Source organism: Phaethon aethereus (assembly GCF_964289735.1).
Source record: "Phaethon aethereus genome assembly, chromosome: 8".
In the NCBI taxonomy this organism is placed as follows: domain Eukaryota; kingdom Metazoa; phylum Chordata; class Aves; order Phaethontiformes; family Phaethontidae; genus Phaethon; species Phaethon aethereus.
In genome coordinates, this window is record NC_138584.1 from 3,934,793 (window position 1) to 3,961,811 (window position 27,019).

General features: G+C 46.3%; 1 protein-coding gene across 1 annotated transcript in view; it reads right to left on the reverse strand.

The window, feature by feature from the left end:
• The window catches only part of LAMC1 (laminin subunit gamma 1), a gene marked incomplete at its 5' end in the record, with an annotated part of 68,583 nt that overhangs the window by 8,494 nt on the left and 33,070 nt on the right, over positions 1-27,019 (reverse strand). Inside the window, 16 exons of the mRNA XM_082003018.1 lie at positions 60-238; positions 960-1,102; positions 1,548-1,701; positions 2,032-2,277; positions 3,699-3,887; positions 3,982-4,203; positions 5,535-5,647; positions 5,916-6,105; positions 6,193-6,315; positions 7,185-7,321; positions 7,426-7,524; positions 7,625-7,742; positions 9,744-9,932; positions 11,089-11,255; positions 12,690-12,820; positions 14,622-14,926. Coding sequence (XP_081859144.1) covers positions 60-238; positions 960-1,102; positions 1,548-1,701; positions 2,032-2,277; positions 3,699-3,887; positions 3,982-4,203; positions 5,535-5,647; positions 5,916-6,105; positions 6,193-6,315; positions 7,185-7,321; positions 7,426-7,524; positions 7,625-7,742; positions 9,744-9,932; positions 11,089-11,255; positions 12,690-12,820; positions 14,622-14,926 — 2,705 coding nt within the window. The remainder of the gene's footprint in view (positions 1-59; positions 239-959; positions 1,103-1,547; positions 1,702-2,031; positions 2,278-3,698; positions 3,888-3,981; positions 4,204-5,534; positions 5,648-5,915; positions 6,106-6,192; positions 6,316-7,184; positions 7,322-7,425; positions 7,525-7,624; positions 7,743-9,743; positions 9,933-11,088; positions 11,256-12,689; positions 12,821-14,621; positions 14,927-27,019) is intronic.

A 27,019-nucleotide genomic window follows, 5' to 3' on the forward strand; every position in this document is an offset into this window, starting at 1 on the left:
AAGCCACCGCACAAGCAGGCACGTGCCACCATCTCCAGTGGTACCAACCGTGGCCTTACCTTATCTTTCACTAATCTGTAACAGGCCGGACACTCTTGGCAGCCTGGCCATGAGCGGTTATAGAAATAGTTCTCTTCACACTGGTCGCAGCGGCTCCCCACAAAGCCTTCCTTGCACTCGCAGCGACCGTTCTCCTGGCACTGCAGGGAGCGCGAACCCTCGGGATCACAGTCGCAGGCTGCAGGGAAGTTAAACCTCAGTCAGACTGGAGAGGCAGAAATACCCTAAAACCCGCAGGGTAAGAGCATATCCTCAGTACCCTAAAAACTCTGCAAGACAGCGGGGCACAAACCCACAGCTGGAGCCCTGCTCCCCATCAGGGCGTTTCTATGCACAGCAGGACACTCTGTCTAGCTGGATGCTGCATTCATTGCATGTGTTCACAGTGTTGCTACTGCCTCTCCCACAAAGCGTTGTAATTTTCTATCCCATTTCATGGTAACCAACTGCAGTTAAATTTTCTGCTCTTTACGGGCAAGGATATCAAGAGGAAAGTTTGGATCATCCTGTTTTTCAATCACATTTATAAGTTCTGTTGCTTCTCAAGACAGAATCTGTATATTCAGGCCATTTGCAGAGTAGCTGTGCAGAGATTTCACATGAGGAAACAGGACTAGTGCAGGACAAGATTGAGAGAATGTATTTACACTGAAGAGAAGCAGGTATCTAATAAATTGGAGCCTTTCCTACACCCAATTAAAAAAAAGAAGAAAAAGGGGATTAAGGTATTGTACAGAGATCAAATATCACCATACGGGGTGTGGACATAAAAGCGCCAACTTCTGCTGTGATGAAAAGCAAGGTGAGAAAGTACCTTCCCAGAGACAGGAGGAAAGCAAAGGCAAGGCTGACTGTGCGACATCCTTCCCATCTGCCTTGCTCCAGCCTCTCAGACTTACGTTTACAGCCTTCGGAGCCAAAACCAAAGTGGTTGACCTCGCATCTGTCGCAACGCTGGCCGGCGACACCAGGCTGGCACTCGCACTGCCCGGTTCGGATGTCACACTGCCCGTTGGTGGAGCCCAGCGCGTGGCAGTTGCACCTGGGAGAGGCAGCCACACGTCAGGCGGTGACACAGAGAGGAGGCACGGGTGAAGGAACCTCTCTGAAGGAGCGCAACCTTTCCCTGTGCCAAAAGTCACTCCTCTTGCCGTAGAGATGCAGGAGGCGAGGTGCCGAGCCTTTGACCTGTGCAAGGTCACTTGGTGCTTGCACTAAAAAAAGGAACCCACGAGCCCCTGCTACCAACGATCATGCAGTCATGTGGCACTTTTCTATTTAAAACCCTGATTTAAAGCTATTTATAAAGCTATTTATAAGTCAGGCTTTTTGTACAGCTTTTGTAGCTCCTTCTTGCCTGCTCCTCTTCCCCACCCATAGCAGCATCGAGGCACACCAGTTACTGTGACAAACATCACCTTCCTGCACAAGGTAGGCACAGACCACCCAAAACCAGGCTCTTTGCCCCAAGCCAAGGTGAACATCACCTCTCACAGCCGCGTCCACTCTGGAGGTTGAAGAAGCCGGGCTCACAGGTGCTGCAGTCCCTCCCAGTGACATGAGAGAGGCACTTGCACTGCCCGGTCACTTGATTGCAACTCGTCTGCTGATTCACAGTGCCATAGGGATTGCAGTGACAAGCTGCAAAAATAAAAGGGATGGGGAAATATGCAGAAAGTTGGAAGTCCCTTGTGGTGTTAGTACACTGCTAGCCAGTCCCTAAACGAGCCTGGATCCAAAACACGTGGCAGCCCAGCCCCTGCATCACACAATGCTTTTGCTTCGATGGCAGTAAGCACCCACAAACACAAGCATTTTAGCAAGCTACAACACCAAATCAGGATAAAGCCATGCATCTGCCATGATGACTGGCAGGAACGACAGCCTGATGTTTTGTCCTAACGACACATCAGGAAGTGGCAGCTCTTGGTGACAAAAAAATTTCTAAATGCAACAAGAACCATCTCTCACCTCTGCACTTGTCCGCAGGATCGGGGGCCAGGGGATTCCCGAAGAAGCCGTCTTTGCAGCGGTCACAGTAGAAGCCGGCGGTGTTGTAGATGCACTTGAGGCACTCGCCTGTCTGGCGGTCGCAGTTCCCCACGGCATTGGGATCGATGTTGTCGTTGCACTGGCAGAGGCGGCAAGGCCTCACAGCACCATTTTCGCCCAGCGGGTCTCCAAAATAGGCATCGTCACACAGCTCGCACCTCTTGCCTGGGACACGCCAGAAACATACGTGTTGCAGCAGACAGCCCTTCGCTGTCATCTCACCAGACCCCGCTTTGTAGCTCCCTTCTGAAAAGCAAACTCTCCAGCTTCCTCCCCTTTCATCCTTCTGTCGGGGCCACAAAGGTGCACGAAACCACACACAGATCTCTCCCCATCTCTAAATTTAGGCTGCTTTTTCACTGGAACTTTGCATTATGAATTTTTTCAGCTCTTCCTTTCCCTCCTATCCCTTTAAGCCCAACCTATTTGTTGTAATTTGTTGTTCATTTAAGAGTCCAAGCAGGTGGAGCTCCATGGGGCATCACTGCTCCAGGAAGCCCCACTGCCAATGAGATCTGCCAAACCTCCACGGGTAGCCACTGAAGCATCCAACTCAGCAGCTCCCTACGCTTACTGCAGATTTGACCTCCCCAGCCAGCAACAAGCTCTGTTTCTTAGGCAGTTCTTGCACACACAAACCCTCTTTTCCCCCATCTTTTGCCTCACATCCCAAGAGGGTGGCAGGAGACAGGAGGAACTCGTGTGATCACATAGCTACAAGTAAAGATGAGCTTGTATTGATACCTGAGCTGCAAGGAACCTGGACCCCTGGACTCCCCTTTGATTCATGACGCAATGGCACCCATGGGAACCCCCACGAGAGGTCTCTGTGTTTGGTCAGGGGCTTTTCTTCACATTTCAAGCATTTACAGGTATTCTGTACTTTGGATTCTGCCACGCCAAGCATAAAATCACCAGAGAAGCATGGAGGCTGCCAACCACCCTAAGGCTTCCTTGCTGTTTGCAGGCAGAACAAGAGGCTCTGCTTAACAACTTAGGTAACATGCTTGGACTTCACAGTTTATCACAAAGAAAAAAGATCTGTACCCGTTCATGTATTTCACTTTAAAACTGCTGCGCATAAATTTGGTCTTGTATTTTCTGGGGCAGTGTTTGTGAGTCGCTGCAGTCTTCCTGCTTTTCCTAGGGAGAGCACTGGCCCTCCCCTGCAAGCATCTGGCAGTGCCTCTCTGCCTGGCAAACTGCATCTTCCAATTTTATTTCAGTCTGACCTGCCTTCCTGTCTCTTTTAAATCTATCCTCTTTTCTGCCCAACACCGTGCAATTAACAGAGCTCTGTTAGAAGCTAGCACAGCTCACCTACGTAGCACAGAAGTGTTCAAACTTTGCACAGATTAAGCCTTTGTTTCCCTTTTGTTCTTGAGAGACAGACACAAAGAACATGGGCAGCCCTGAGCCTCGCACAGGGCAGAAAATAGGGCTGAGGAAGGGAGAAGGATTTGAACCAGAAGACACAGCAGCTCTCAGTGCTGCTCACTGCAGGATGGAGCCCCAGAACCGGCAGAAGACACATTTCCACAGGCACATGAGGTGTAGAAAAACAGACTTTTCGTGTAGGAACACACCTGTAGTGCCAGCCTGGCAGCTGGTGCACACAACCTCCTTCGTGCGGGGCACGATGGCACAGCTCGAGCTGCCAGGGCATGGGCAGGGCTGGCAGTCTGAGGCTGTGCCTGCTGTGGCATCTCCATAATACCCATCGCTGCACTTCTCACAGTGAGACCCTGCTGTGTTATCCCTGCAATTGCACATGCCTGGAATAGAGAGGGACATGGGTTTTGCTTCATTGTCCAGTCCAGGAATAACCACCACCCTCTTGCTGCTCCCGGTTTTATCAGCCCCTCTTACCCGTCTCGGGCTCGCACGTCTCGCTGTGCCCGTTGCAAGTGCAAGGCACGCAGGGGCTGTAGGGCCCGAGGCTCGGTGTCTCTCGCCGGTACCCAGAGGAGCAGCGCTCACAAAACTGCCCCTCATACCCTGCCGGGCAGGAGCAGCTCTCCACCCAGGACACGGGCACACCAGGTCCAGGGCGAGCGCTTGTGATTGTAACATCATCCAGGTGGCCGGCACCTAGAAAGCACCAAGAAGGGAAACGCTTTGTAACCACAAAGACTCTCATCACTGTCTCGCCAAACACACATCTGAATGGTACAAGAGACAGCCAGGCGGATGCTCGCAGTTGGTAAGGTGAATCAAGAAACAAAATCCTCCAGGAAGGTCTAAGATAGATGAGAAAAGACACAATATAGCTCACAAAGGGCACGCACAGAGCAGGAAAGTTGAGAATAACAATACAGAGGAGGATGCTGAGAACAGCATCTTGAGTAGTCAGTTAAAATAAGATACATTTTGCATGCATATGGTTTCCATTTCCAAATCAAATACCAAAACCAATTCCTGTCTTTCTAGGGAGGACAGACCACCTCTTTAATACACTGTCTCTACCACAGCGTCTGCAAACCATGCCCTGGGGCAAACTCTTCAGCTATTCCTCTCAAGCCATTCCTTCATCTGGCATTTGAGCACTCCCCCCTCTCCTCCCTGCCCCTTCCCTGGGGCAAAGCAGAGACCAGACAGAACATTGCTGGTTTTTAACTTCTAGCCCTGTGTTTGTACCACTGCAACAGCTCCAGAGCACCGAGCAGAGCCTCAGCTCCCGCATATTAGCGGTGGCGACAGCACTCGGGACGGCTTGGCTCCACACCTTTCCTCCCCTCCATTTCACAACCCCACATTCCTTTTTATGAGCCACCTCTACTGAAAACGCTTGCAGCGTTCCCACCTTCCCCAAATGCAAATTCATCCTTTGCATCTTTTCACAAAAATTCTTCTTCACACGACAATACCCAAGGACCCAGGTATTTCTGCTCCAAGTTCATGCCCACTTTTTATAAAGCCTCACTACGAGGAACTTTCACTCAAGTTCAGCACAGGCAGTACTTTCAAGACCTCCTTCCCATTTGTCATGGCAAGGCAAGAGCAGGAATCAGGGGGGTGTAACCATTCCCAGTGCAGCAGAAACTGAGGCCAAATGTCAAAAACTCCCTACACCTCTCCTACGGTGCCTTTCAGGACTCTGTGCTTTGTATTTCTGCCAATTTGGAAGATACTGGTTGCGCAACACAGCAAAACGCGCACGTTAAGCAGCAAAGAATTGGCAGGTGATGGGTGCTCAGCTTCCACTCTCAAAGGCAGCACTTTTCTTCCCCATGTCCTCTTCAGGAGGCTTGGGAGAAGCTGTTACACAGGAAGGCCAGGTAAAAAAAAAAAAGGCAATCGGCACAGCCTTTGCCAAATAACCTACCACAGCTATTTATGACCAGGCCCTACAATAAAGCAACCTGAGCACTAGACAAATGAATCTGCCCCTCTCTCCTGTGACGTTCTGCTCAGTGACTTACTTCTCTCACTGTACGTCCCACGGATCTTGATGGAAGTCAAATTGTGGAGAAGCTTCTGGAAGTCAAATGCCGTAAGAGCAGGCCTCCATGGGTAATCTGTAGCCTCGTGGAGCCTGCGGGGAAGAGCCATGCATCATCAGCAAAGCTTTCAGATGCTAACAGCTGTGCCCTTTTAAAGCACCCTTTCCAGCAGCGGTATGCTATTGCAACATAATTCACATACGCTTATGCAACGCTGCTAGACGGCGAGCTTCAATTAACCTGATAAGACCGCTCTTCCGAGCTAAAATTAATGCTGTTTGTTTTCTCAAAAGCGCACAGGCCAGGGGCACCACAGGCTAGGTCCCAGCTGCTCCCGCCACGCCTGGAGAGTCCTCTCACCTGAAGGTGTAGGTCAGCGAGCTCTCGCTGGGGTAAGGGTTGCCCTGGGCAATGAGCGGCACCGACACTCGCAGCCCAGCCCCTTCCAGCACCAGGTCCTCTGCCGAGAGGCGCGTGTCCCGTCTGTCCACGTGGAAGGAGAAGGTCAGGTTTTGCCCGTAGCTCAAAACCTGGTTGCCCAAGAACTTGCCTGAAAGGAGAAGAAATCCTTACTGTTTGTGAACAGAACAGAAAGGGCACAAGCAGCACAGAAAGCCTCACTTCTCGAATGACCTACGTGGTGCAACAAAATACATGGGGAAGTAGCTGTCTGAGATAACAGAGATATCCTGGGTCTCCGCACTCCACTGGAGTAAGACTTCTGAGCCATCGCGCTGCTCAGCACGCCACTCGTCCTCTCCTGAAAAAGCAAACGTGCAAGAATCAACACCCTTTGAAGACATAGCTTTGGACGCACTTCTCGTGTCATACTGCACACTGCTCGTACGTAACTGATCTATAGCCTGTATACCGGCACTAACAGACGTTAGAAAGTAGCTGTGCAGATGGATGTAGGTAGCAAATATCACCTTTCCAAATTTAAGCCTCTAACTCGAGTGCTGACTTTCTGAACTTTGAGCCCTACGACAGCTACTTGTTCAAAATCTTGTTTTCTAAAGCGCTTAAGCAGGGATGGGAAAACCTGCAGTCACCTACAACTTGATGTGAGTTTCAGCTTTCATGTGAACTATTCTCCAGTGGAATTTTAATTAAAAAGATGTTCTTTTCAGACTGCGCAGCATGAAAACATGCAAAAATGGGAAACGGACTGTATGAAAAAAGGTTTTCCTGAGCTTACAAATCCAGCAGAAACACAACTGTGTTTTATTTAGAGCTAAGTAAACCCCAAATCTAAAGTGATTACAATCCTCTCAATCAGAAACTTCTGATTTGGCTCTAAAACTGAGGAAATGCCCCCTCACCAGCACCTCTCTCAAGCTATAAAAGGTTTATATTTGCGAGTCCCGCTTGCACCTGTACGGTGTACATTAGCACTGGGTGCCTGAGGACAGAGCCATGAATTCATTCCTCCCTAGGTGAACAAACCAGCTGCAGACATGGAAGCTTCCAGTAACTTCAGAAGTAACTCAGCACTTCCAAAAAAGGGATCCTGGACCTGCCTGCCCAAGGTTTGCAGTCTTGCACAGAGAGGAAGGAGCAGGTTTTTTACATCACTTCTGACTTGACTCTATAGCCCAATCCGAGACACAAAGGAAGGCTCAATTTTACCAAACTGGAAGTTGGATGTGATGAAGTAGATACTGTAGCCGATGGCATTAGTGCAGACTGAAGAGTGTCCAAAACAGAAGCAGGGGGTACAGCCCCTTGGATTGGAGAAATCCAGATGGAAAAATCCAGGTTTGCATCTGAAGATGTGAAGGAAACAGAATTAATTTCTCTGATGCTTACCCCAGGCAATCGCTCAAATGTTTCTCATTCCTGAAACAAAGCCATGGGAAGAGAAACTCACCTCTCACAGTGGAAGCCTTCAACATTGTCCTTGCACGTACACCGTCCTGTCTCAACATTGCATTCCCCTGTGCTGCCAGCCAGATTGCAAGAACAGGGCCTGGAAGAGTCAGGAGAGAGGATAACTCATTAAGAGCCACACAGAGAAAGCTTTAAAAAGGCACCTAGTTTTTCCTTCAGAGAGCAGCAGTCCGCCTTACCTGCACCCGGCTTCGGAGAGGGAGTGGAAACCTGGCTGGCACCGGTCACACTTATCACCCATCACGCCGGGTTTGCAGCTGCACTGGCCGTAGCTATCACACTGTGTGCTGAGGGAGCCTGCGGGGAGAGCAGGGACAGGCACCTCAGCACACCTACCCAGCTCTATTAGCCTGCAATTTCTTCCAGCTTTACAAAATGGGTAAGAAATATGGGAAAAGAAAGTGGGAAGCATAGCTTCAAGCCGACAAGTCGCAGCTCACCTAAAGACTGCCTCTAGTTCACGGGGATTTTTTTCCCCTAGCAGCTCTAGATGAATCATTATCCGGTCTTCCAAACGATATTCAGCTTTTAAGTATTCCTACCAACCAACATTTTTGTATATAAATATAATTTTAACTTTAAACTGCATTCTTGTCCTTATTCCTGTTTCGTCCTCAATGTTACCTTCGCGTGCGCCTCTAATTCCAGGCCTGTTTTACCCTGCAATGCACCATTTCCAAGATTTTATTCCCTGAATCCCTTGTGTTCTACCTAATCACCATCCCCCCTTTGCCAGGGGATATCCTGACCTCTCCCTTTCATGCTCCAATTTCCTCTCTTGATTCCCAAGTTGGATTTAAAGACTAAACCACCTCCTCGGAGGGAGGCTGCATATGCCGCTATTAACCCTAACAAACTCTTCAGCAAAACTCTCATTTGTGGAAGGACATCTTCCTCAGTACCGCTCTGTTCAAGCGGACTTGCACAAAAAGCAGCAGCAGGTTTCTTTAATCCATGGTGGACAAAATGCTTTCTCCCAAGCACTGATGCAGCCAGCAGCCTAGAAGTTGTCAGCACTGTAAGAGTTAACTACCAGGAGAAAAGTATTTTAATATACAGAAATAGTCACTTCTTTACACTTCAATCCACACCAGAAGATTATAGCTAAGTGAAGAGTTATGAGATGATTAGGCTGGACAGGACAGAAGAACTCACAAACCCTTTACCATATACAGCCAAAGTTCAAATTCCCTTTGCAGGCCCACTTACGATTATTTAGGAAAAAAAACAGTACTTAGACAAAAAATAGCAATCTAAACCAATCCAGAGGCTTCAAACATGCCCTGTGTGCCAATGTGCCACGGGATACAAGCTGATGGCTAAGTTATAAAGCCCTTTGGAATTTGTCCTTAAAGACCTGAGAAGTCACCTCCCTGCCTCTTCTCGACCGTCTCAGCTGACAGCAACCCTCACCCCTCTTAAAATAAGGGCCGACACAAGGACCTGGGAGAGCAGACAGAGGAAGAAAGAGGCCTTTCTTGGTCAAAAATTTCACAACTGTACAACTCTCCGACCAAATTAGATAGGAGACGTACCCTGGCAGACCTCTCGCTGGCTGCTTTTAGGGCATGCTGCAAGCAATTACTTATTCCAGCTACTCTATTTTGGAACCTCACATCATATTTTACTATCTGTTACCCTTTTGTCTCCTTCCCCCTTATTTGCTGTGGGCTGGTGTAGTTATGGGATCGCTCCATACAGGTCAGGTGGCTCCCTTGACACCAAAGATTTGTTCTCCTGCCAGAACTTTTTCTTCTTTTTTTTTTTTAAAGGAGTCTAACTACATACTCTGAGTTTACTTTGTTTTTTCTCACCCCTACCCCCTTTTGTGTTTAAGGTTTCACTGGTTTGTATTTATAGTGCTTGGATACTCAGTAGGAGAAACTGATGCAGCTAAAGTTCACTACAATTCTTCAGTATGAAGAACTTCCAGAAATATCCACTCACATCATCTTGTTTATTAAGAATTTAAACAAGCTCTTTAGTACTGGGAGTGTCCAGGGTAACACATATGCAGGGTGGGGGAATCTATTTCAGAACACATTTAAAGGAGTAAGTGCCACAGAGGTGAACCATCTGCCCCTGCCACCCCAACCACAATTAGATCCAAAGATAAGCTAAACCAAAATACAATCCAATAGACGTTTCTTACATGGCGGGGGTGGGGGGAAGAGGAAGAAAAAAACCCAAACAAACCTCTTTTTACCCCGTAGTTTGCAGTTAGCTGCATAACTGAGAGAAGAGCTAGCTTTTGTGCATGGAAGCTTGCAAGCAGAAATTTTTGCCATCACTACTTACCGACTGGGTTGCAGCTGCAGGGCAGACATCCCTCCTCGCTCCCCAGGCGATAGAAGCTGTCCCTGCACCTTTCGCAGTGGGCACCGTCGGTGTTGTCCGAGCAGCCTGTGCAGTGGCCCCCATGGCCTGTGGAGCGGTACAGCTCAGGGTCGAAGTAGCACTCCTGTGACCTCCCGTTGCAGTCGCAAGCTGCAAAGACAAGGGTACCATCAGCGAACAGCAGATGAGGCCATCTGACCTCAACAGTCACAAAACCCGCTTCGCAAAGCTCGGTATTAACTGGAGGAAGGAGTCTTTAACCATCCCGAGACCCACGCACAGATCCCTAAGGCATTTGTGCATCAATGAGAAGAAAAAAAAGGGGAAGCATGTTTTTGTGGTGGTTGAACATGGGGTGGGGAAGCAAGGATGTGATGATGAAATGGGCTCCTCAAGAGCATTCTCATCATCGTCGGGAAGAAAACCAGCATTTTCTACCCCACTTCTACATCGGGCTGCTGTTTGCAGCCGAAATGCCACCTTCCCAACAGACTGCAACACAGCAACATAAGATAAGATGCCCTTCTCATCTTATCTTATGAGAAGATAACGGCAAGGGCTGGCTCCCTGCTGTAAGGAGAGTTTCTCCCCTGGGTGTAGACAGATTACAAATCCCCTCTGTCTAAGGAGCAGGGGACATGGGTTTCACCGGCCTGTCAAGGGAAGCCACAGGTCTTGATCAGACAGCTGGGACCGATCAACACACACGGAGGTCAGACAGGAAGAAAGCTTTTCTGTCTCAAAAAGCTTCCCCATAAAGTAAACTACCAGGAGCTGTGGTCTGCGACACAAAACCAAGCAAAATAAATTGGCTTTCCATCACAGAGATCTGCGTTTGCGGTCCAGAACTGTTGCAACAGCCTCGAAATTGGATGAAATGTTCAACAAGTAACTGTGAAAACCAATAACCCAAATACAAGAGGAAATTAGTGGATGCTAAATGAGGAGCTTTATAAAGGGCAATTATACTCCACCATACTAAATACAGATTTTTTTTTTTTCCTATGGGTCCCATAAAGTACAAGCCTGTACATTTTTGCAGCACACCTCTTTCCTAAAGGCCGCTCCCATCCTTCTCCAGAAAGGAGATGCCCCTTTCTAGGGATCTACCAGAAAGGTCCTACAGGATAGGAGTGGAATGACCAGTGGTCCCACAAAATCTCTGACAAAAAACTCCAGAACTGTGCTTAACACAGGCTAACTGCAACTAAGACAACTTAAAACCATGCAGGGCCAGCTCCAGGATGCCAAAAGGCAGGGGACCCAACCCCGGAAAGATTTTCCCCTCAAGGATGGCCACACATACGCAAGCATTCATTGGCGCTTTCTGCTGTTGCTCTCCTCCACGGACGGTCATTGAAGAACGGAAGACACTTTTCACAGTCAACCCCGAAGGTGTTGTGCTTGCAGTTGCAGACCAGCTTCCCAAGCTCATTCTTTACGCATTCGCTTGCGTGCCCGTTACATTTGCATCTGGTTAATGAGAGACAAGGAACAGGTATTTAAACTCCAGGTCACACACAGAACAAAACCCAGATCTGAAAATCTGAGACGAGAGCAATTCAAAGGTAGATGGTCACAACAAAACTGAGAACACGACTGCTGTTCAGCTGGGAGAAGAGGAGGCTCCATGGAGACCTTATCAAGGTCTTTCAACATCTAAAGAGGGTTTACAAGAAAGACGAGAGAGACTTTTTACCAGGGCCTGTAGTAACAGGACAAAGGGCAATGATTTTAAAATGAAAGAGGACAGGTTTAGACTGGACATAAGGAAGAAATATTTTACAATGAGAGTGGTGAGACACTGGAACAGATTTGCCCAGAGAAGTTGTGGATGCGCCATCATTGGAACTGTTCAAGGTCAGGTTGGATGGGCCTTTGAGCATCCTGCTCTAGTGAAAGATGTCCCTGCCCACAGCGGCATCAAGGTGTGGACTGCATGACCTTTGAAGGTCCCTTCCAACCCAAACCATTCTGTGAAACAAATAGGTGTAGCACGCTCCAGGCAGGCTTTTAGAACCGCAAGAACGTTAACCAACTCCTTCGCAGTCTGTCACTAAAACAGAATGAGCCGAGTAGGAGAAGCAAAGATTTTGTTGGCTTTAGTTTAGTATATTCTCTACAGCTTCTCTCTCATGAGAGTCCAGGAAAAGGCATACATGCTGGCTGCGTGCTTGTATCAGTAAGAAATTAAACAGCACACAGGTGATCAACACGAAGCCCAGGGACCTCCACAGACTGGTGGTGCAGCCACTGCAAATCCCCATGTTGTCAAATCCAGGTCTCAGGACTGCTCTCTGCAAACAGTCCAAAACACTGCACTTGTCTCAGCTCTGTTTCTGAAACGTTTTATCGTCACCAACTTAAGATTTAAGCATTCTGCAATATGCTTTGGCAAAAGGAACAGACAACCATGGTATTGTACAATGCTTCGGATCTTCATAAGAGATAGCTCCTAAAATATATGTGAAGCAGAGACATTAAGATTTCCTACTTCCTGTTATTCTAGGCTACAAATATAGGCAGAAAAAAATTAATAACACATTAAAAACCACACAAAGAGCAGGGTAGAAGACAGTTGAGGTTTGTTTCTTTGGTTTTACATTTTTGTCACTCTTTTCACCCTCTGCCCTCCCAAATCACTTAACACTTGATCTAATGAAGGCGGGGGGGGGGGGAGGGGAGCAGAAAGATATTCCATCTCTGTCTCTCCTGAAATTGTAGCCACAAGAGGTTATCCACAGTATTTGCAAGCTTCCAAAGATTCATTCTACTGCATTTTTGGTTTAGGACAGTCAATAAAGACTGGAGCCTATTGGTACCATATGAGTACAATCAAAATCTTTAAAGCACTCTAGTAATCCTGACCAAAAGCTTTAAGTAAGTACAGGTTTATTGTCTACTTACCTACCACCCACAGCAAAATCAGAAATCGCATAGTAATAAGACTTGAGAACTTTCGGGTCATTGAAAACTTCATCTCCAAATGTGTTCAGACGATTAAGGGTCACTCTAATATCTGTAGCCGTCACCCATTCCTAGAGCAGACAGAAATCCCATCAAATTAAACATCAAACATCCACCTCAGGAGTATACCAGTGCTGTGTCATTAGCTGTTGTATTTACAAGGTCATTCATCAATCAGCAAGCTCCTTCCTCACCACTTTCCCCTCTGCACCTCAGAAGCTCACACATCCCTGCCCAAGAGGACTTACACCACATCCTCTTGGTTTGGACGTGTTTTCCGGACCCTGCTCCTCTCTGGGTACCCTTTCCAACGTCTCATTGCATCTTGACTGGGAAGCAGTGGGTAACCTCTCCAGCAAAACGCGCAGCGCAGGCAATTATGCGAGCTTGCTAATTGTACGTATCTATCTGACTGCAGTTTTCCTGCAAAGCTACAGAGCACAAACGGGAAAAGCTGTAGGGTACACTTGTTGGCAGACATGCACCACCAAATGAAAAGACACAGACAGACGAATGAGGCTGGGGGAGGCTGAGGGAGAAAAACAGACAGGCAGATCTGACTTACAACACAAGAGCTTTTCATAATATTTACACAGCATCTTCACCACAGTAGCCTACCCTCCTCCAGCAACAGCCAGCCAATGTCCCCAAATTTCACGTCACCTTCAGCCAGTGATGGCTGCTAGTACCTCCTTGTTTTTATTACAGCTTTTGCAATGCCATTTTCCTTCAAACACCATGAAAGTGAACACAGGAAAAACATCCCTGTACATGCAACTGCAACTGTGTCACTCCTTAGGGAGTTCAAGAAGATTTGCTGAATTACAAACACTGGCATAAGCACATGGAAACGCTGAGCACAAAATACAGGTTTACTTCAGTTCGAAAATGCAATGTCAGAGGTCCGTACATATTTTAGGAAGCCGGTGGTCAGGTCTCTAATCTTTACACAGAGAAGTTTATCAGAAAATTATACATCATATCACTAACTTGAAATCTCTCCGTTCACCTTAATGATTAGACCCTGCTCCCTGAAAGGGCTAGCTACATGAACAAGGTGGCCAAACTGGTTCCTTCCCATTTCAGGAGTTGTTCTCCCGTTCCCATTAATCTTTATTTTCATTTGCAGAAGTCCCACCAGGTTCTGCTCTCCAGCCCGCTGGCGGGAAATCAGAGACATGTGAGCCCCAAGCCTGCTGGGTGCTCACGTCTCAGTTTGCTCCTGCTACTCTAAGAGGAAATGGAAAGAAGTGCCTATCACAGCTCCAAAAGGAAGGAGACGAGCCCTGATGAGGCAAACCCAAAAAAACCCCCAACCGAACCCTCTCGGCCAAGCCGCTTGTAAGAGAAACCATACATACGGTGGATAAAATCAAGTTCCCTCACCCCAACACACATGTAAAAGAACAGGTTAGGGTTTCAAATAACCCTTTATTTGTTTAGAAGAATCTCACATTTCTTAAATTTTTTTTCTCAAAATATATATGCAAATGCCTCAAATATTCATTTGACTTAGGCTTTACCTTCCTCTGTCCTTACATCTGAAGCAACAGCAAAGTGTCCACAGCTGCTTTCTAAGCAGGCAGAGATTTGTATCCATCCTCTGAAGACTTCCATGATTGCCTAATGACAAATCATCCTTAATACCACTGATTTTGCTTTTGGTACCATAAACTTACTTACGATAGAGTCAAGAGTCCAACTCTTCCTTCAAAAGCATCTCTTTGGATTGTCCATCCCAACTTAGCTGTGCAAGGGCCTTTCAGTATGAATAAGGGCTGTAGTGCAGCCTACAGTCAGCACAACGCCACCATCCACAATGACTAAACACTCAACTCTGACTGCCTGATTGACTTAGTCCTGTTTACATACCTGTAGCACAGGGCTGTTGTCAAAGTTATAGGCACTTGGACGCCCTTCCAGTGTTGAGAACGCCACGTTGCCCCCAGTGAGAGGGGAGATGTCACTGAACTCATCCGTGCAGAGCGCCTGCTGCTCATCCTCCCCAGTCCGAATAAAGCCACGATTGACTTTGTGATACGTGCTCTCACAGGAGCCACTGTAATACTGGTAGGGCACCCATGGGCCATCTTCTCTGGTACGTTTGTAGATCGCAAAGCTTTCCGGCCGACTGGTGTGAAACTTCAGACGCACATATGTGATGTCAAAGGCCTTTCCTGTGGATGAGAGAGGACAGACATGAGAAAGACCCAAACAACTTAAACCAGAAAGAATGGCAAGAGCTACACTGCAGTTCTTCCATTAAAAGAAACATCTCCTCTAGTATAATCCAGTAGGATGAGCACTGTCCAGTAGCACAAGAAGTATCTCCTCCAGTCCTATGTACTACATGTCCTGGCAAACACAAGGTGAAGTGTCCTTACCCCAACAGATGATATATTAAATCAGAGCAACAAGCAGTTTGTGTGTATCTAAGGCTAGGTCCAAGTTAACCATACCATTTGATAATATTTCTTCCAAATACGTTTATGGGAGAAACAGTACTAACCAAAGACATAAGTCACACTGTAGAGCCTGTTTTGTACCTCTGCTTCCTCCCTAGACAATATCACAAACTCTTTCTACTACTCATGAAGCCTTTCCTCCAGCAGTGAACTACCGAGTACACCCTCTTCTACTCGTTCCCCGGGAAAGACAAAACAAGGTTTAAGTTTCCCAGACTGTATGATTGAAGTCTCCAAGACACCTTTCAGATCCAAGTGCAATGGTTTACAAGCTTAGCCATGTTCTCTCTCTCCTAGGAGGGTAAATGTAAACCAACCTCCCTGCCCTCTGTTCATCTCCTGACAGGTTTGTGGCAATCAGCAGATCAACATCCTTCATGGATTCTTCTCCAGTGACTTGAGCATCTACCCCCATGCACATAAACCAACCACCCAGGGGATTCACGCCCCTGAGAAAACCCATTAGTGGAAAAGGACTGCAGCATGCTTCAGCCACCTCCCTCCTCCACCATCCCCACTGGCCGAGGGGCACATTCCCAGGAGGAGGTGTTCTTGCTCCACCTCAGTGAGCAGACTGTGTACGATCAGGACACCCTGGCGCACGTAGGGAACTTGCTAAAACAATGTGAGGTTTGTCTGGACAAAACCTTGGGCATTTAGTCCCTGCCACACTCTTTTACGCTCCCACCACCTCCAAGGAAAACAAGCAGAGGTTGCAGCCGTCACTGGTCCCTTCATTGACCAAAAGAAAAAAAAAAAAAAGCTACTGGAAGGGTTTCAACTTATTGAGAAACAGGTTTTCTCTGCCTGTGGAAGTCATGCAGATTTAATCTCAACTTGTAAAAATGAATTAATGCCATCATGTTAAATTTTAACGCGAGGCTTTGCACCTGCTGCAGAGTGGCTCACTTCACAAGTTAAAGCAGACCAGACGGCACCAGGCACCAAGAACAGTGTGCCTCTGAAAGCACACACACAAAACCTGATCGCAACGAATCAGGTCATGAAGCACAGTTCTCACTCTCAGGCCACCCACCAGTTACACCAGGACCAGCCTGCATTAGGCACGTCACACCCAGAGCCCAGCCAGCACGAGGGAGGAACCTTTGTCCTTTCTGGCTGCTGGAAACACCAGGAGAAGCATGGCAAAAGGTCCAGATATCAAGATACCAGAACAAAACTGAAGTAAAAAATTAAGACCTACAGCACCTGAAAAACTTACACCTCCATGTAGCAAGGATAAAGACAGACCAATCTTGTGTTTAAAGCCAAAGAAATCTGCCAAAACCCCAACCTACCAAAAAATAATGTGTGGGCGTGACATGCAAGACAGCTGGGGTGTAGCACAGATACAAACCCCCCAATACTTCCCACAAAATACCCTTTACTGTTGTATCATGTGTGAGGTTTCAGATGACTTAAGCACAAGACTGGAAGTCAGACATTCACAGTCTGCAGTTCTTGCTCAATACTAGCTTACTTTTGGTTTAGGGTTGAGTTATTTCACAAGATGTTCTTACACACAGGAGACAAGTGAGAAGCAATCACACTATTGACACCAAACTGCTTCCACAAGGGCTAGAAACTCCACAGGATCAACGCTTAACGTTGTAACGCAGCTTAGGCTTACCCTCCCCTTGCTGCCCAACACAAGAGATTAAAATCCCGTTTCCGTTTATTTGGAAGTATTTTTCAGATGAATCTCAGTGCAAGGCAAGAAGCCGACAGGTATACAAATCATCCCCCTCAGGTCTCCCATTTCTCGGGCTACATGGTCTCTTCTCAAGAATGGAGCTCCTCACTGAAGGCAAAGTGTGCTTGAGGTGAAGACCATGCGCAGAAACTCAAGATGAGCATACCAGCCACAAGCCAACAGGCCAGACTCGCACCAAGATCTTTTTCAGGCCCACAGTAAACAAACCCGGGATATACTCCTCATCTTTTCCACATAAAGGCAAGGACCCCCAGAAGGAAAGGTCTCCTCATTCTTTTACAGAAAGACCCTAGTATATGTGTTGACCTGCAACTTGCCAGTCCAAGAACTTCACCAACACCTTGGATGGGCAGCAACTAAAACCAGACCTACTATCATGCTTTTATCACTAATGAAACTTTCATCAGCTTCATAAAAAAGTTTTCTTGCAGCTCCCACACTGAAGTAAAACAACATATGAGGCTGCCTCTCACTGCCCTGGTGAGATTTCTTTGGGTAATTTTCATCACCAATGAAAACAGTGAAGACATCAGGCAAGAGCAGCCATTCCATGAGTCAAGATGGAAAAAAAAGGTCAGAGCCAACAGCACAAAGATCATTCAATTAAATTGTGTCCAACTGAATTCTCAAAAATACCCTGCTACTTTGACTTGGGGTGGTTAGTTTTCTTCTCCTAGTACCACATTCCTCCAGCGTGAAGCAAAAACCCTGCGTTCAGGCTTCATCAAGATGATTTTGGGGAGGAAACGCTTTGAAAGAATCCTGGGAATGAAGAGGGGGCCGGGCATGTACTCTCACTCCACAAACACACAGCTTTCCGCTCTAGCAGAAAGGCCAGGTCACAGCCTGCACGTCCTGAAAAAGAACTATTTTTCATTTCTGCTATAACTGGATTATGGTCCCCATTCCCTGACAAGGTCTCCTATAGCTCCTTGCAAAAATTCCAGCTCAGCAAAAAGCACACCACACGCAAACTGCACTCTGGGCAATGCAAAAACATTTTCCATAGAAACTCCTGTGCTAAATGGAAAGGACCCTCCCTTTTTCATCTTCAGTTTTACACTGCGGGCCAAGGAAAATGCATTCAAAACCCTACCAAACGAGCAACCCAGGTGAAAAGACATTTATTTCAGCTGGCAGAATAACTACTTGAGAAATCTTGTTAATGGCATTAAACAGGAATGCAGTTAATGCACACAGAGCAGCCAAGCACTAGCGCCATATCAGCTTGCCGTGGGTAAATACTGCTGGAACAATAGAGTTTACCCAAGACCAGCTGACACAGTGTTGAAATCCGTTTCCCTCTTGTTCACGCTGAACGTAAAAGCTGAGCTTAGCAGCCTGGCAGCTAGCAGGGCTCTTCAAGGTTGCAGAGCCTTTTTCTAGCAAAGATAAGCCGCCTAGGTTGCTTTCAAGTCTTGCAGGGCTAAATAAATATATACTGCTATTATGCTGAGAAATGGTGACAGCAATAACCAGGTGAAAGGCAGTTTTAAACATTTCATTTGGAAGACAAAAAGTCATTGTTTTCCTGCTCCTAGAAACTGGTAATAATTTTGATCTCCGCTTGGCTTAGAAGCGTCTGATAGTGTCAAGCATCAGACAGTATTTCCCTCTGTGTACTGAGAAGTGGCAGATCTATTTTGCAGGAAGAACTCCAGATGTTTGTTATAAAAGTTCATTAGTAGAAAGAAGATGTGTGATAGTTAGCAACCATGAGCTCGGCACTTCAGGAGTGCAACCTGGTATGTCTTTAAAGCATCCAGAGCTCAAAATCATGTGCCTCACATTTTAAAATCACATCTTTTCTGAGGCATGAAGCTGTTCAGCAGCAAGTGACAAGGTGACAAAACAATCAGTCCCTTTTGATAATTCAGGGTGACGTAGGAAACCATCTAATATCATTCTCTAAAGAAAGTAAGCACACATATAAGCCTTCAAGACAGCACTGCAATTAGAGATTCAACCACACGAGCAAGTCTGGGTGCCGGCAGAGGCAGCAGCAGTGGCATTGGAAACGTTCAGCATTGTTCAATGCTGGCGACCATTCTCCCAACAACCTGCTCACGTTGTCGGGCTGCCCACAGCTGCCAGATGTCCTCAGCAATGAATGCCGTTCCTCAGGGTTATCGCCCAATTCCGTATCCCAAGGTCCACCAGGAAACGCGCCATGCTGAAAACCATAAAGATAGACTGGAAAAATGTAAGCAAGTGCTATTTAGATCTTTAGAAACTCCTCCCTTTTCCCCCAAGTTAGGAATTCGTCCCTATGCACAAAAGGCCTCCTTGTATTCAGACCCCTCAGAACGGATGGATAATTTACATCAGGAAAAGGTCCCGCCAGCTGGCACGCCGACTACAAGCGCTGAATTGTGAGCAGATGCCTGGATGAGATAAGCCCAGACGACACTCGCCTCCTTCATTATCGGTCCACTCGCATGCCCTGCACGCAGAAGGAAACCACGCTACCTTTTCTGCACTCTCTGCGATCCCTCGGTGCATCCTCCCAGCAGCGAGCTTTAAAACACCGCCGCTAAGTTTTGCAGCCCAGGAAAAAAAAATCCACCCGAGAAGACTGTATTGGGCAAAGAACCAAGCCTTTGCAGATTTGTTTTCAGCAAAATGCACTAAGCAGTAATGAAATGGTTAAACATTGCTCGGTTTCTCTTTTGGTTAGTTCCTGTTTCAAGGCAGCTTTTTTCACACAGCTACCTGCTAACAACCTGTTTCTAAGTAAGGGTTAAAAGAATTGAAAACATACCAGTAAAAAAATACCAGCATACTTATCACTTTCTTATTGGATTTCATTTCCATTTTGCAGTGACAAGACAGAGAGCAAGCAACTGCCCTTGGCATTTCTTTTTGCTCTCATCAGACCTGTTTCTTCATCATTCCCAGGAAGAAGGCCAGCTTTCCCAGTTTACTAGACTGGAACGTGCCACAGGCTGTTCACCCACCTTGTCCTTACTCCTACCTCAACTCCACCCTTCCTGAACCTTCAACTCTCCCCACCACCCAGAGCAATGCGAGGCCAGCTATGAGCAGACAGACTTACTCTGCTGCTCCAAGACAAACAGCCATCTGTTCCTCTCTGACAGATGAAGAGCTACCAGCCATAGCAGGAGCCAGCATCTCCCACCCTTACGCTACCACCACACGCAAAGGGTGGCATAGATTACTGAAATTGCATGGGACAGAAATGTTGATGTCAGTAGACAGAGGCCAGCAAGTTCACAAGGTCCTATCTGAGACTGATCGCTTCTTCTTGAGTCAATCAAGCACTCCAAGTTCTCAGCTACTGCAGTACTGCTAGAAACACCCCTGGAGTACAGGGGCTGGGGATGAGATGGGAATATTTAAGGAGAATGAGTTATCCTATCCCATGGAATGGGACAGGATTTTCCAGCACGCAGATGGGCAGCAAGAGCAGGACAATGTTTGTAAGAAGGGGAGGAGAGTGCGAAACATCCTGAGGAACTTGCTCTTTTGGAGTAAAAAAAGTCTTATTAAACAACAACAGCCCAACACCTGCAAGACACATAAGCGGTAAGTTATGTTGCTTGCATCACATGCACATGAAAAAGCCAAACTTATGACAGAAAGCAAGAAATTATTGTAGTTCTAGAGCAAGTGTCCTTTACAACTACACCCTAGCTTTTCTGGGAAAATTTGTGGAGGAGGAGGAAGATGAAAGCACGGTATTGCACAAGCAAATGGAATATCCAGCATCCGAAGAAAGAAAATTAAGGATTTCCATTTTCTGATGTTCTTCGCTGGGGAAATAACTCCACATGGATGACAGCACTCAACTGCTGAGTGGTGGCCCTTATAGGAACACAAACCAGTAATAATAAACCTTAGGTTTATTTTCTGGTTCTCACCTAAAGAGCCAGGGGATTTAGGTTTGTAAGTCATGAACAAGAAATGTCTGAAGGATTTTGACAGAGTCTCATCATAAACCACACTCCACCAAACCAGAGATTTTGGCATGCACAGCTCCACCACAGACGGGCACCTGGGTTTTAAGAAAGCCCAACAGAGATATAAACACGGGTTGCTTTTTCTGGGTGCCCATACTAAGATGGGGACAGAGGAAGGAAACGGGTTTGGGACACCGGGGGAATAAGCACAGCCTTGAGCACACTGGAACGAAGGCAAACTCCCACCACCCCATTAGATCATGCATTCTTCTAGCGCTCCCGAACAAAGGCACCATTGACTTCTGTGCGTGGGCGGCTCCGGACAGCAAAAGGCTGCCCAGTAAATTATTTCTTGATAATCCAACATTGATAAGTCATCGAGGCTGCTAGTTCTAGTCATGTTTTCAAAGTGGGGAGGAAGGGAAACTTATTTTCCCCTGCATGGGCCGAAGGCAGCCTCGTAAGAACTGCATTTTTTCATTTGATCACTCCTAAATCAGTGTAAAAGTCAGAAAACGTTGTCTAATAATTCAGTACAGCTTGCCGCCTTATTTGTACAGCTTTGATGCAAAGATGTTAAGTCCATTTCCCAAAACAGCCAGCTGTGTTTATGCACTAGGGACTAGAAAGATCCCACGTACAACACAAAAGTCCTATCTGCACAGGAAGCCTCAAAATCCTTTTTCAGCACAAACGATAAAAGCTCCTTTTAAAAAGGCACTTTACACTTGGCAAGCACAGTCAGATCACAGATGATCAAGGACGCCACAGGCCATTTTGGGGAGGGCTCCGTTTCATTCACATATCCGGATTGCAGAGCTACTCCTGCTACCAGTGTCGGCACCAAGTCGAGTGGGGTCTGGGTTACAGTGGGTCAGGGTCCTTGGAAAGTTCATCTGCTTGTATCAAACACCTAGAAACTGCTCCACGGCACGTACGCAACGAGCATGGGTGAAACCAAGTCACTCCCCCAAATGAAGGAGCACAAAAAAAGTAGGGGTTTACTCTCCCCAAATGGGAGTTTTACCCAAGAAAAAAAAAAATATTGATCTAAAGAGTTTACTTATCCAGAAAAGACCAAAAAAGCTGTCTTTTGCCCTTTATTCGCAGAAGAACGCACAGCAATTACCAAGAAATCATCATTTCATCACCCATAGTCCATAATGACAACTCCAAAGGTGACTTCAGTAATAACAACGGTTCAAAAGTGGTAATTTCCACCCATTCCAAGTCACTGTGGGACCTTGCTGCCCCAGCAACATTACATTTTCCCAAGACTTTTCCTCATGTTGGAGATACAGCTACCACCCAGGGGAAAAAAAAAAAAAAAAAAAAAAAATGAAGCAAGCAACCACCACAGCCCCCAGAAGATCAGAGCTGGTGGCAGCAGCGGGCCAGAGGAGATTCACCTAGAAGCTTTCCACTGGATTGTACAGCGCGATACTTCTCATCCTTGGCAACCCGGCAAGACATCTCTTACGAACGTTTCCGGTGTAAGACCACATCTCCAAAGGAATCACGACAAAACAGCAAGTGTTAGCCACCTTCAAGTCACTCTCATAGCATTCAACTTACAGTGACAAAACAAAGGGCAAATCACATTACATTTCAATTTTCCCTCAGGTATTTTAATTTGACAGTAGGAGGGAATATTCCTGATGTTCAGCTCCAGCTGTATCTTTTCAGAGGTGGAGAAGAGGGTATGGAAGAATGACTGGAAAAACAGACTAAAAATTACTTTCCAACTCCAAAGCAGAAGTTTAAATAGCTAAACAAAAATGAAGATGCAGCCTCTTTAAATGTTGTATTTGTCCAATTGGCAAACACTTGACTTCTTGTAACAAGAAAATAAATTTATTGGATTGCAGTGCAGCACCTTACAAACAAATTTAAGTATCAGATAATCTGGTGAGAATTGCAAAACCATTATTTAAAGGACAACTAGATTTTACTGACTTGTGACTACAAAAAAAATTTTCAAATAAAAAGCGTTTTGCAATGGAGTAGTTAGTGCAGGATTGTTAATGGGCTTTCCTGAGGTCTGTTTTCCTTCTGCATGCCCTCCCAGGAGCCTCACCCTCCGGCAGCTCGATGCCCTTCCCTTGCAGACTTTCAACTAGCACACCTAAAGTCAAAGCACAACGCTTCAGTTTAAGAAGTTCCACAAACCCAAATGACCAGAGTCGAAAACGTCCTGACCAAAGGCGGCATGAAAGTCATTTTGGATGGTGTCCACATGCGCGGGTGAGATGCCAGACGCCCCTCGCTCCAGCCCCCGCGCTCCTGGAAGGGAGGTGCGTCAGCTCCCACCGCAGCACTGCCTCTCGACCCAGTTCGACGGCTCCGTCGCTCAGGAGAATCAGCTGCTAGTTTCTATTAAATAGTATTTTGAAGCCTTTTCAAGGCAGCACTTTCCCCCCTCGCCCTCCTCCTCCTCCACATGCGCTCATAGCCCGCAACAAGCTCCGACGCCTGGCTTGGCTCCTATCTGAATTAGATATCAAAAACACACAGCTCACATTGTTGAGCCTATAATTAAGAACAAATTAGGTGATACGACTTATGTACAAGTGCTCTGAGCAGCAGCAAGTTCAGCAGCTCTGGGAGCAAGACAACCTTCCAGGCTTGCTCCCGCACTGCTGGCGGTACAGCCATGCAGAGGCCAGAAATGTTCCTTACACAAAACACTGAATTCTCTGGAATTTTGATGGTTTAATCTCTCCCCCACCCCACCCTGCTCTTCCACCTCCCACTCGCCAGCCACAGATTTCTTTTCAGACACAGGCCATAATTAACACCCCAGCTATTTGGGAATAATACTGTTGCTATTAGCATCCATCAGCTGTCCCAGCGCAGAGGAGACCCCTTTTTTTTCCTGGAGTATTTAAGGGGGTTTGCATTCTTCAGTAAACACTTAAGAAAACTAACTTTTAGCACATGCGAATCGCGCCGTTTAAGGTTGCACAGTTTTCCTGCCTCCCCCGTCTCCCACGGAGAAGTCTCCCCCTCCTCCCCACCGACTCTCGCTATGGATTTTAAGTAGCAGTTTACATGCCTTCATGCTATCTTTCAATGCATTTTCAGTCAATTACAGGCTTATGCACAAGCTACTGTTATTTATGAAACACAAATTACAGCAATATCCATACGGACCATTTTCAGCCACCCACACAACAGTTTTACTTTCTCAGCCTATTAAGCTGGGGAAGGAATTGGGATAAACAGACTTGACAAAGCCATTGCTGGAGGGATGCCATTTCCAAAACAAAGCTTGCCACTGAGTTATGTTTCAAATATGTTTTGGAAAGTCAGAAGCAAAGCTCTTCCAAATTTTTCCTGAAGCAAAGAGGGAATTGCACGAGTAACAGCCAGCATGTGCCTTCAACTCTGCCTCTGGAGAATACATCGCACAAACTGCAAGCGCTCGTGGAAGTTGCAAAGGCCTATTAAACACACAATCATGCGAGTTCACGTTCATCCACATGTCTGCGCCCCGAGACACATGAAGGACAAGGAACTACTAAATACAGTGACCGATTCCAAGGAAAGAGAGTTGAGCAGAAAACCACACGTAGTCGAGAAAGCAGCATGGCTTAGCATGACCGATTGCCCACAGAAGCGACTCCGTAAGATTATTTTGGAGCATCACAAAGAAAATGAAACTGGATGCTCTCTGCTGACCCTTCAAAGAGAATACTAACTCTGGGCTTCTCAATATTTCCAGCTGCAAAATTTGAAGCCCTTGGTTTAATTCACAGACAGACTAGAACGGAGCCAAATCTGTTTTACATCAGGCCCCAAAACACCTCAATATATCCACACCAAACCTAGATTTGGAAAGTTATCTGTAGATCAAAACTCCTTCCACCCAGGCTAAAGGCTGCCCATCCAGGAACAGAAAAAACTCTGAAAAAGAAAGAAAAATAGATACGTGCACAGTCTTTCCTTACCATGTTGGGTAAGAGGGATTTTTTATTTTTTAACTTTGCTGCTCCTTTGTAAAGTAAGGGTTTAAAAGAAGCTACTGACATAGTTGCTGAAGTGGGACCAAACACCACCTGGGACACTGCTGAGACAGCGTAACATAAAACAACTTTCCTATAAAGCATGTTCTCCTACAACAGCCCCAGTGGAAACAAAAAAAATTAAATGTTAACATGTTTAAAAGACTTTCCCCACAGGGTCTTCTAATTTGTTGAGCAGTCTTGAGACATGGGACATGCCGTGCCTGGTTCCCAATGGCAGGAATGCAACTGAACCCTCATAATTCTGGGTGTGCAATTAATTTGCCTTGTTAGCAGGAAAGCAGTGAGGCAGCTGTGTTGTGAAGAACTACCCGAGTAGTCTGGTGGAAAAGAAAAAAAAAAATTACGCAAAGAAATACATTTTATTCCCAGATGGTCAGAGGTCATGGTGCTCAAGAACTCAGACCTGCATTTAAGTAAAAAAAAGTGTGGATTAGGAACAGCTGCAGAAACACTTACAGAACAAAGTCCAGACAAAGCAACAGAAAACCCACTCGCTCCACAAAAAGTAGGTTCATCAGCCCCTGGATTGCTGTAGAGGACATTTCCAGTGAGGTCACTGTGGAAGAGGACCCCTGTGAGCAGCCTTCTAGTGCCTGAGAAACATCTTGCACATCAGAAGACAAGCCTCCTGTCCCCAAGCTCCGTGTTGAGAGGCAAATGCTACAACTTATTATATCACACACATCTTTCCCAGTTGCACACAGGTTCTTCAGCAGCGTAAGGCTGCCTTAGGTAACAGCACTGCCTGAAAGAGGGTGATGGCACAAATAATTAGTTTGATCATTTGCACCGAATGCCAAACGATGAGGTTTTCTTTAGGCATGCTACACTGCTGTGAAGCCTAGATGAACTCTACCAGAAAGTGTTTTTCTCAGGAGAGAGACTTAAAAATTAATTTTCTGATTAGTACTGCTAAGGCAGTGACATTCCTTTAAAAATGTCAAATACCCGAGTTGCTGAGAAAGCCTCTTCTGAAGTTAGAAGCTAACTCTCATAACTCAATTAGTAACATAAACTACCACACATTAAAACTTAAAGTAATGTGTTGACCATCAGTGGCAGCCCATGAAGGAGGGGTCAAGATATTTTTTCCTCCCTCTGCTTCCAGAGTCTTAAGTACATACACTGACCCTTCCGACAGTATTTTTTGGGGGGAAGGATAAAAACAGCCACTTAAACCCATCTGTAAAGTCGCTGCCTTTGTGAAGTGAAGTCTCAAACAATATAGCACTCTTAAGCCTTTGTTTTCACTAAATCCTTATGTCTAGTGATAGGTCAAACCCACCCAACCTACTCACGGTTTCTTCAATCTACAGACACTCGTGTTTCTACCTGGTTTCACCCATAGTTCTACAGCGGAAGCGCATCACACTCTGCCATCTATCATTGAGTTACAACGACGAGAGATTTGCTTCTCCAAACGCTCAGACTTTCAAGACCCCACAGTATCCTCATGTCTCCTTGTTGCCTTGACAGGTACCTCATTCAGAGGTTAAAGGAAGCTACCACCACATAACCGCAAATGTTAATCTTCACAGATATGACTTATTAAAATGACAAGATGCCTGTAAAAGATCAAAATCTGGACACAGCACGGACAGCTCAAGGAAAACCGAAGCTACTTCAGTTGGAAAATACAGTCATTTGAGAAACCCGCAAAGCCTAGCTAATATTTCATTTTCCACAGGAGGTATGCAGCCCACCTTCATCAAAACATTATAAAGCCCTTGAACTTTGGTCAACCTCATCCAGGAGGACATGCTTCTTACCTCTGCCCTCTTAAAAACTGTCATCATGCCCTCCTGAGCAAGGATCCAGCTAAAGCAATCAATAACACATTTATCACTGCAGGAAAGATTTGTGTAACTCAGTGCAACAGAATGGAGAAAAACCCAAAAGGTACTAAATGGTAGATTCTAGAGTCTTGCTTCCTGGATGGCCTGATCAGATTATTATTTTTAAAAGTGTACCATTTCCCAGTAAACGTCCGATATCAAATGAAGATTAGTCCTTATCCATTAAGCAACTAATAGGGCCAGTCATAGGCAAAAAAACCCAAACAAACTGATTTTAAACCTCAGCAGCAGCACACATCAGCCATAGTAGACAGCAGCTATCTTCTTCTGGCAAAATTCACATCATG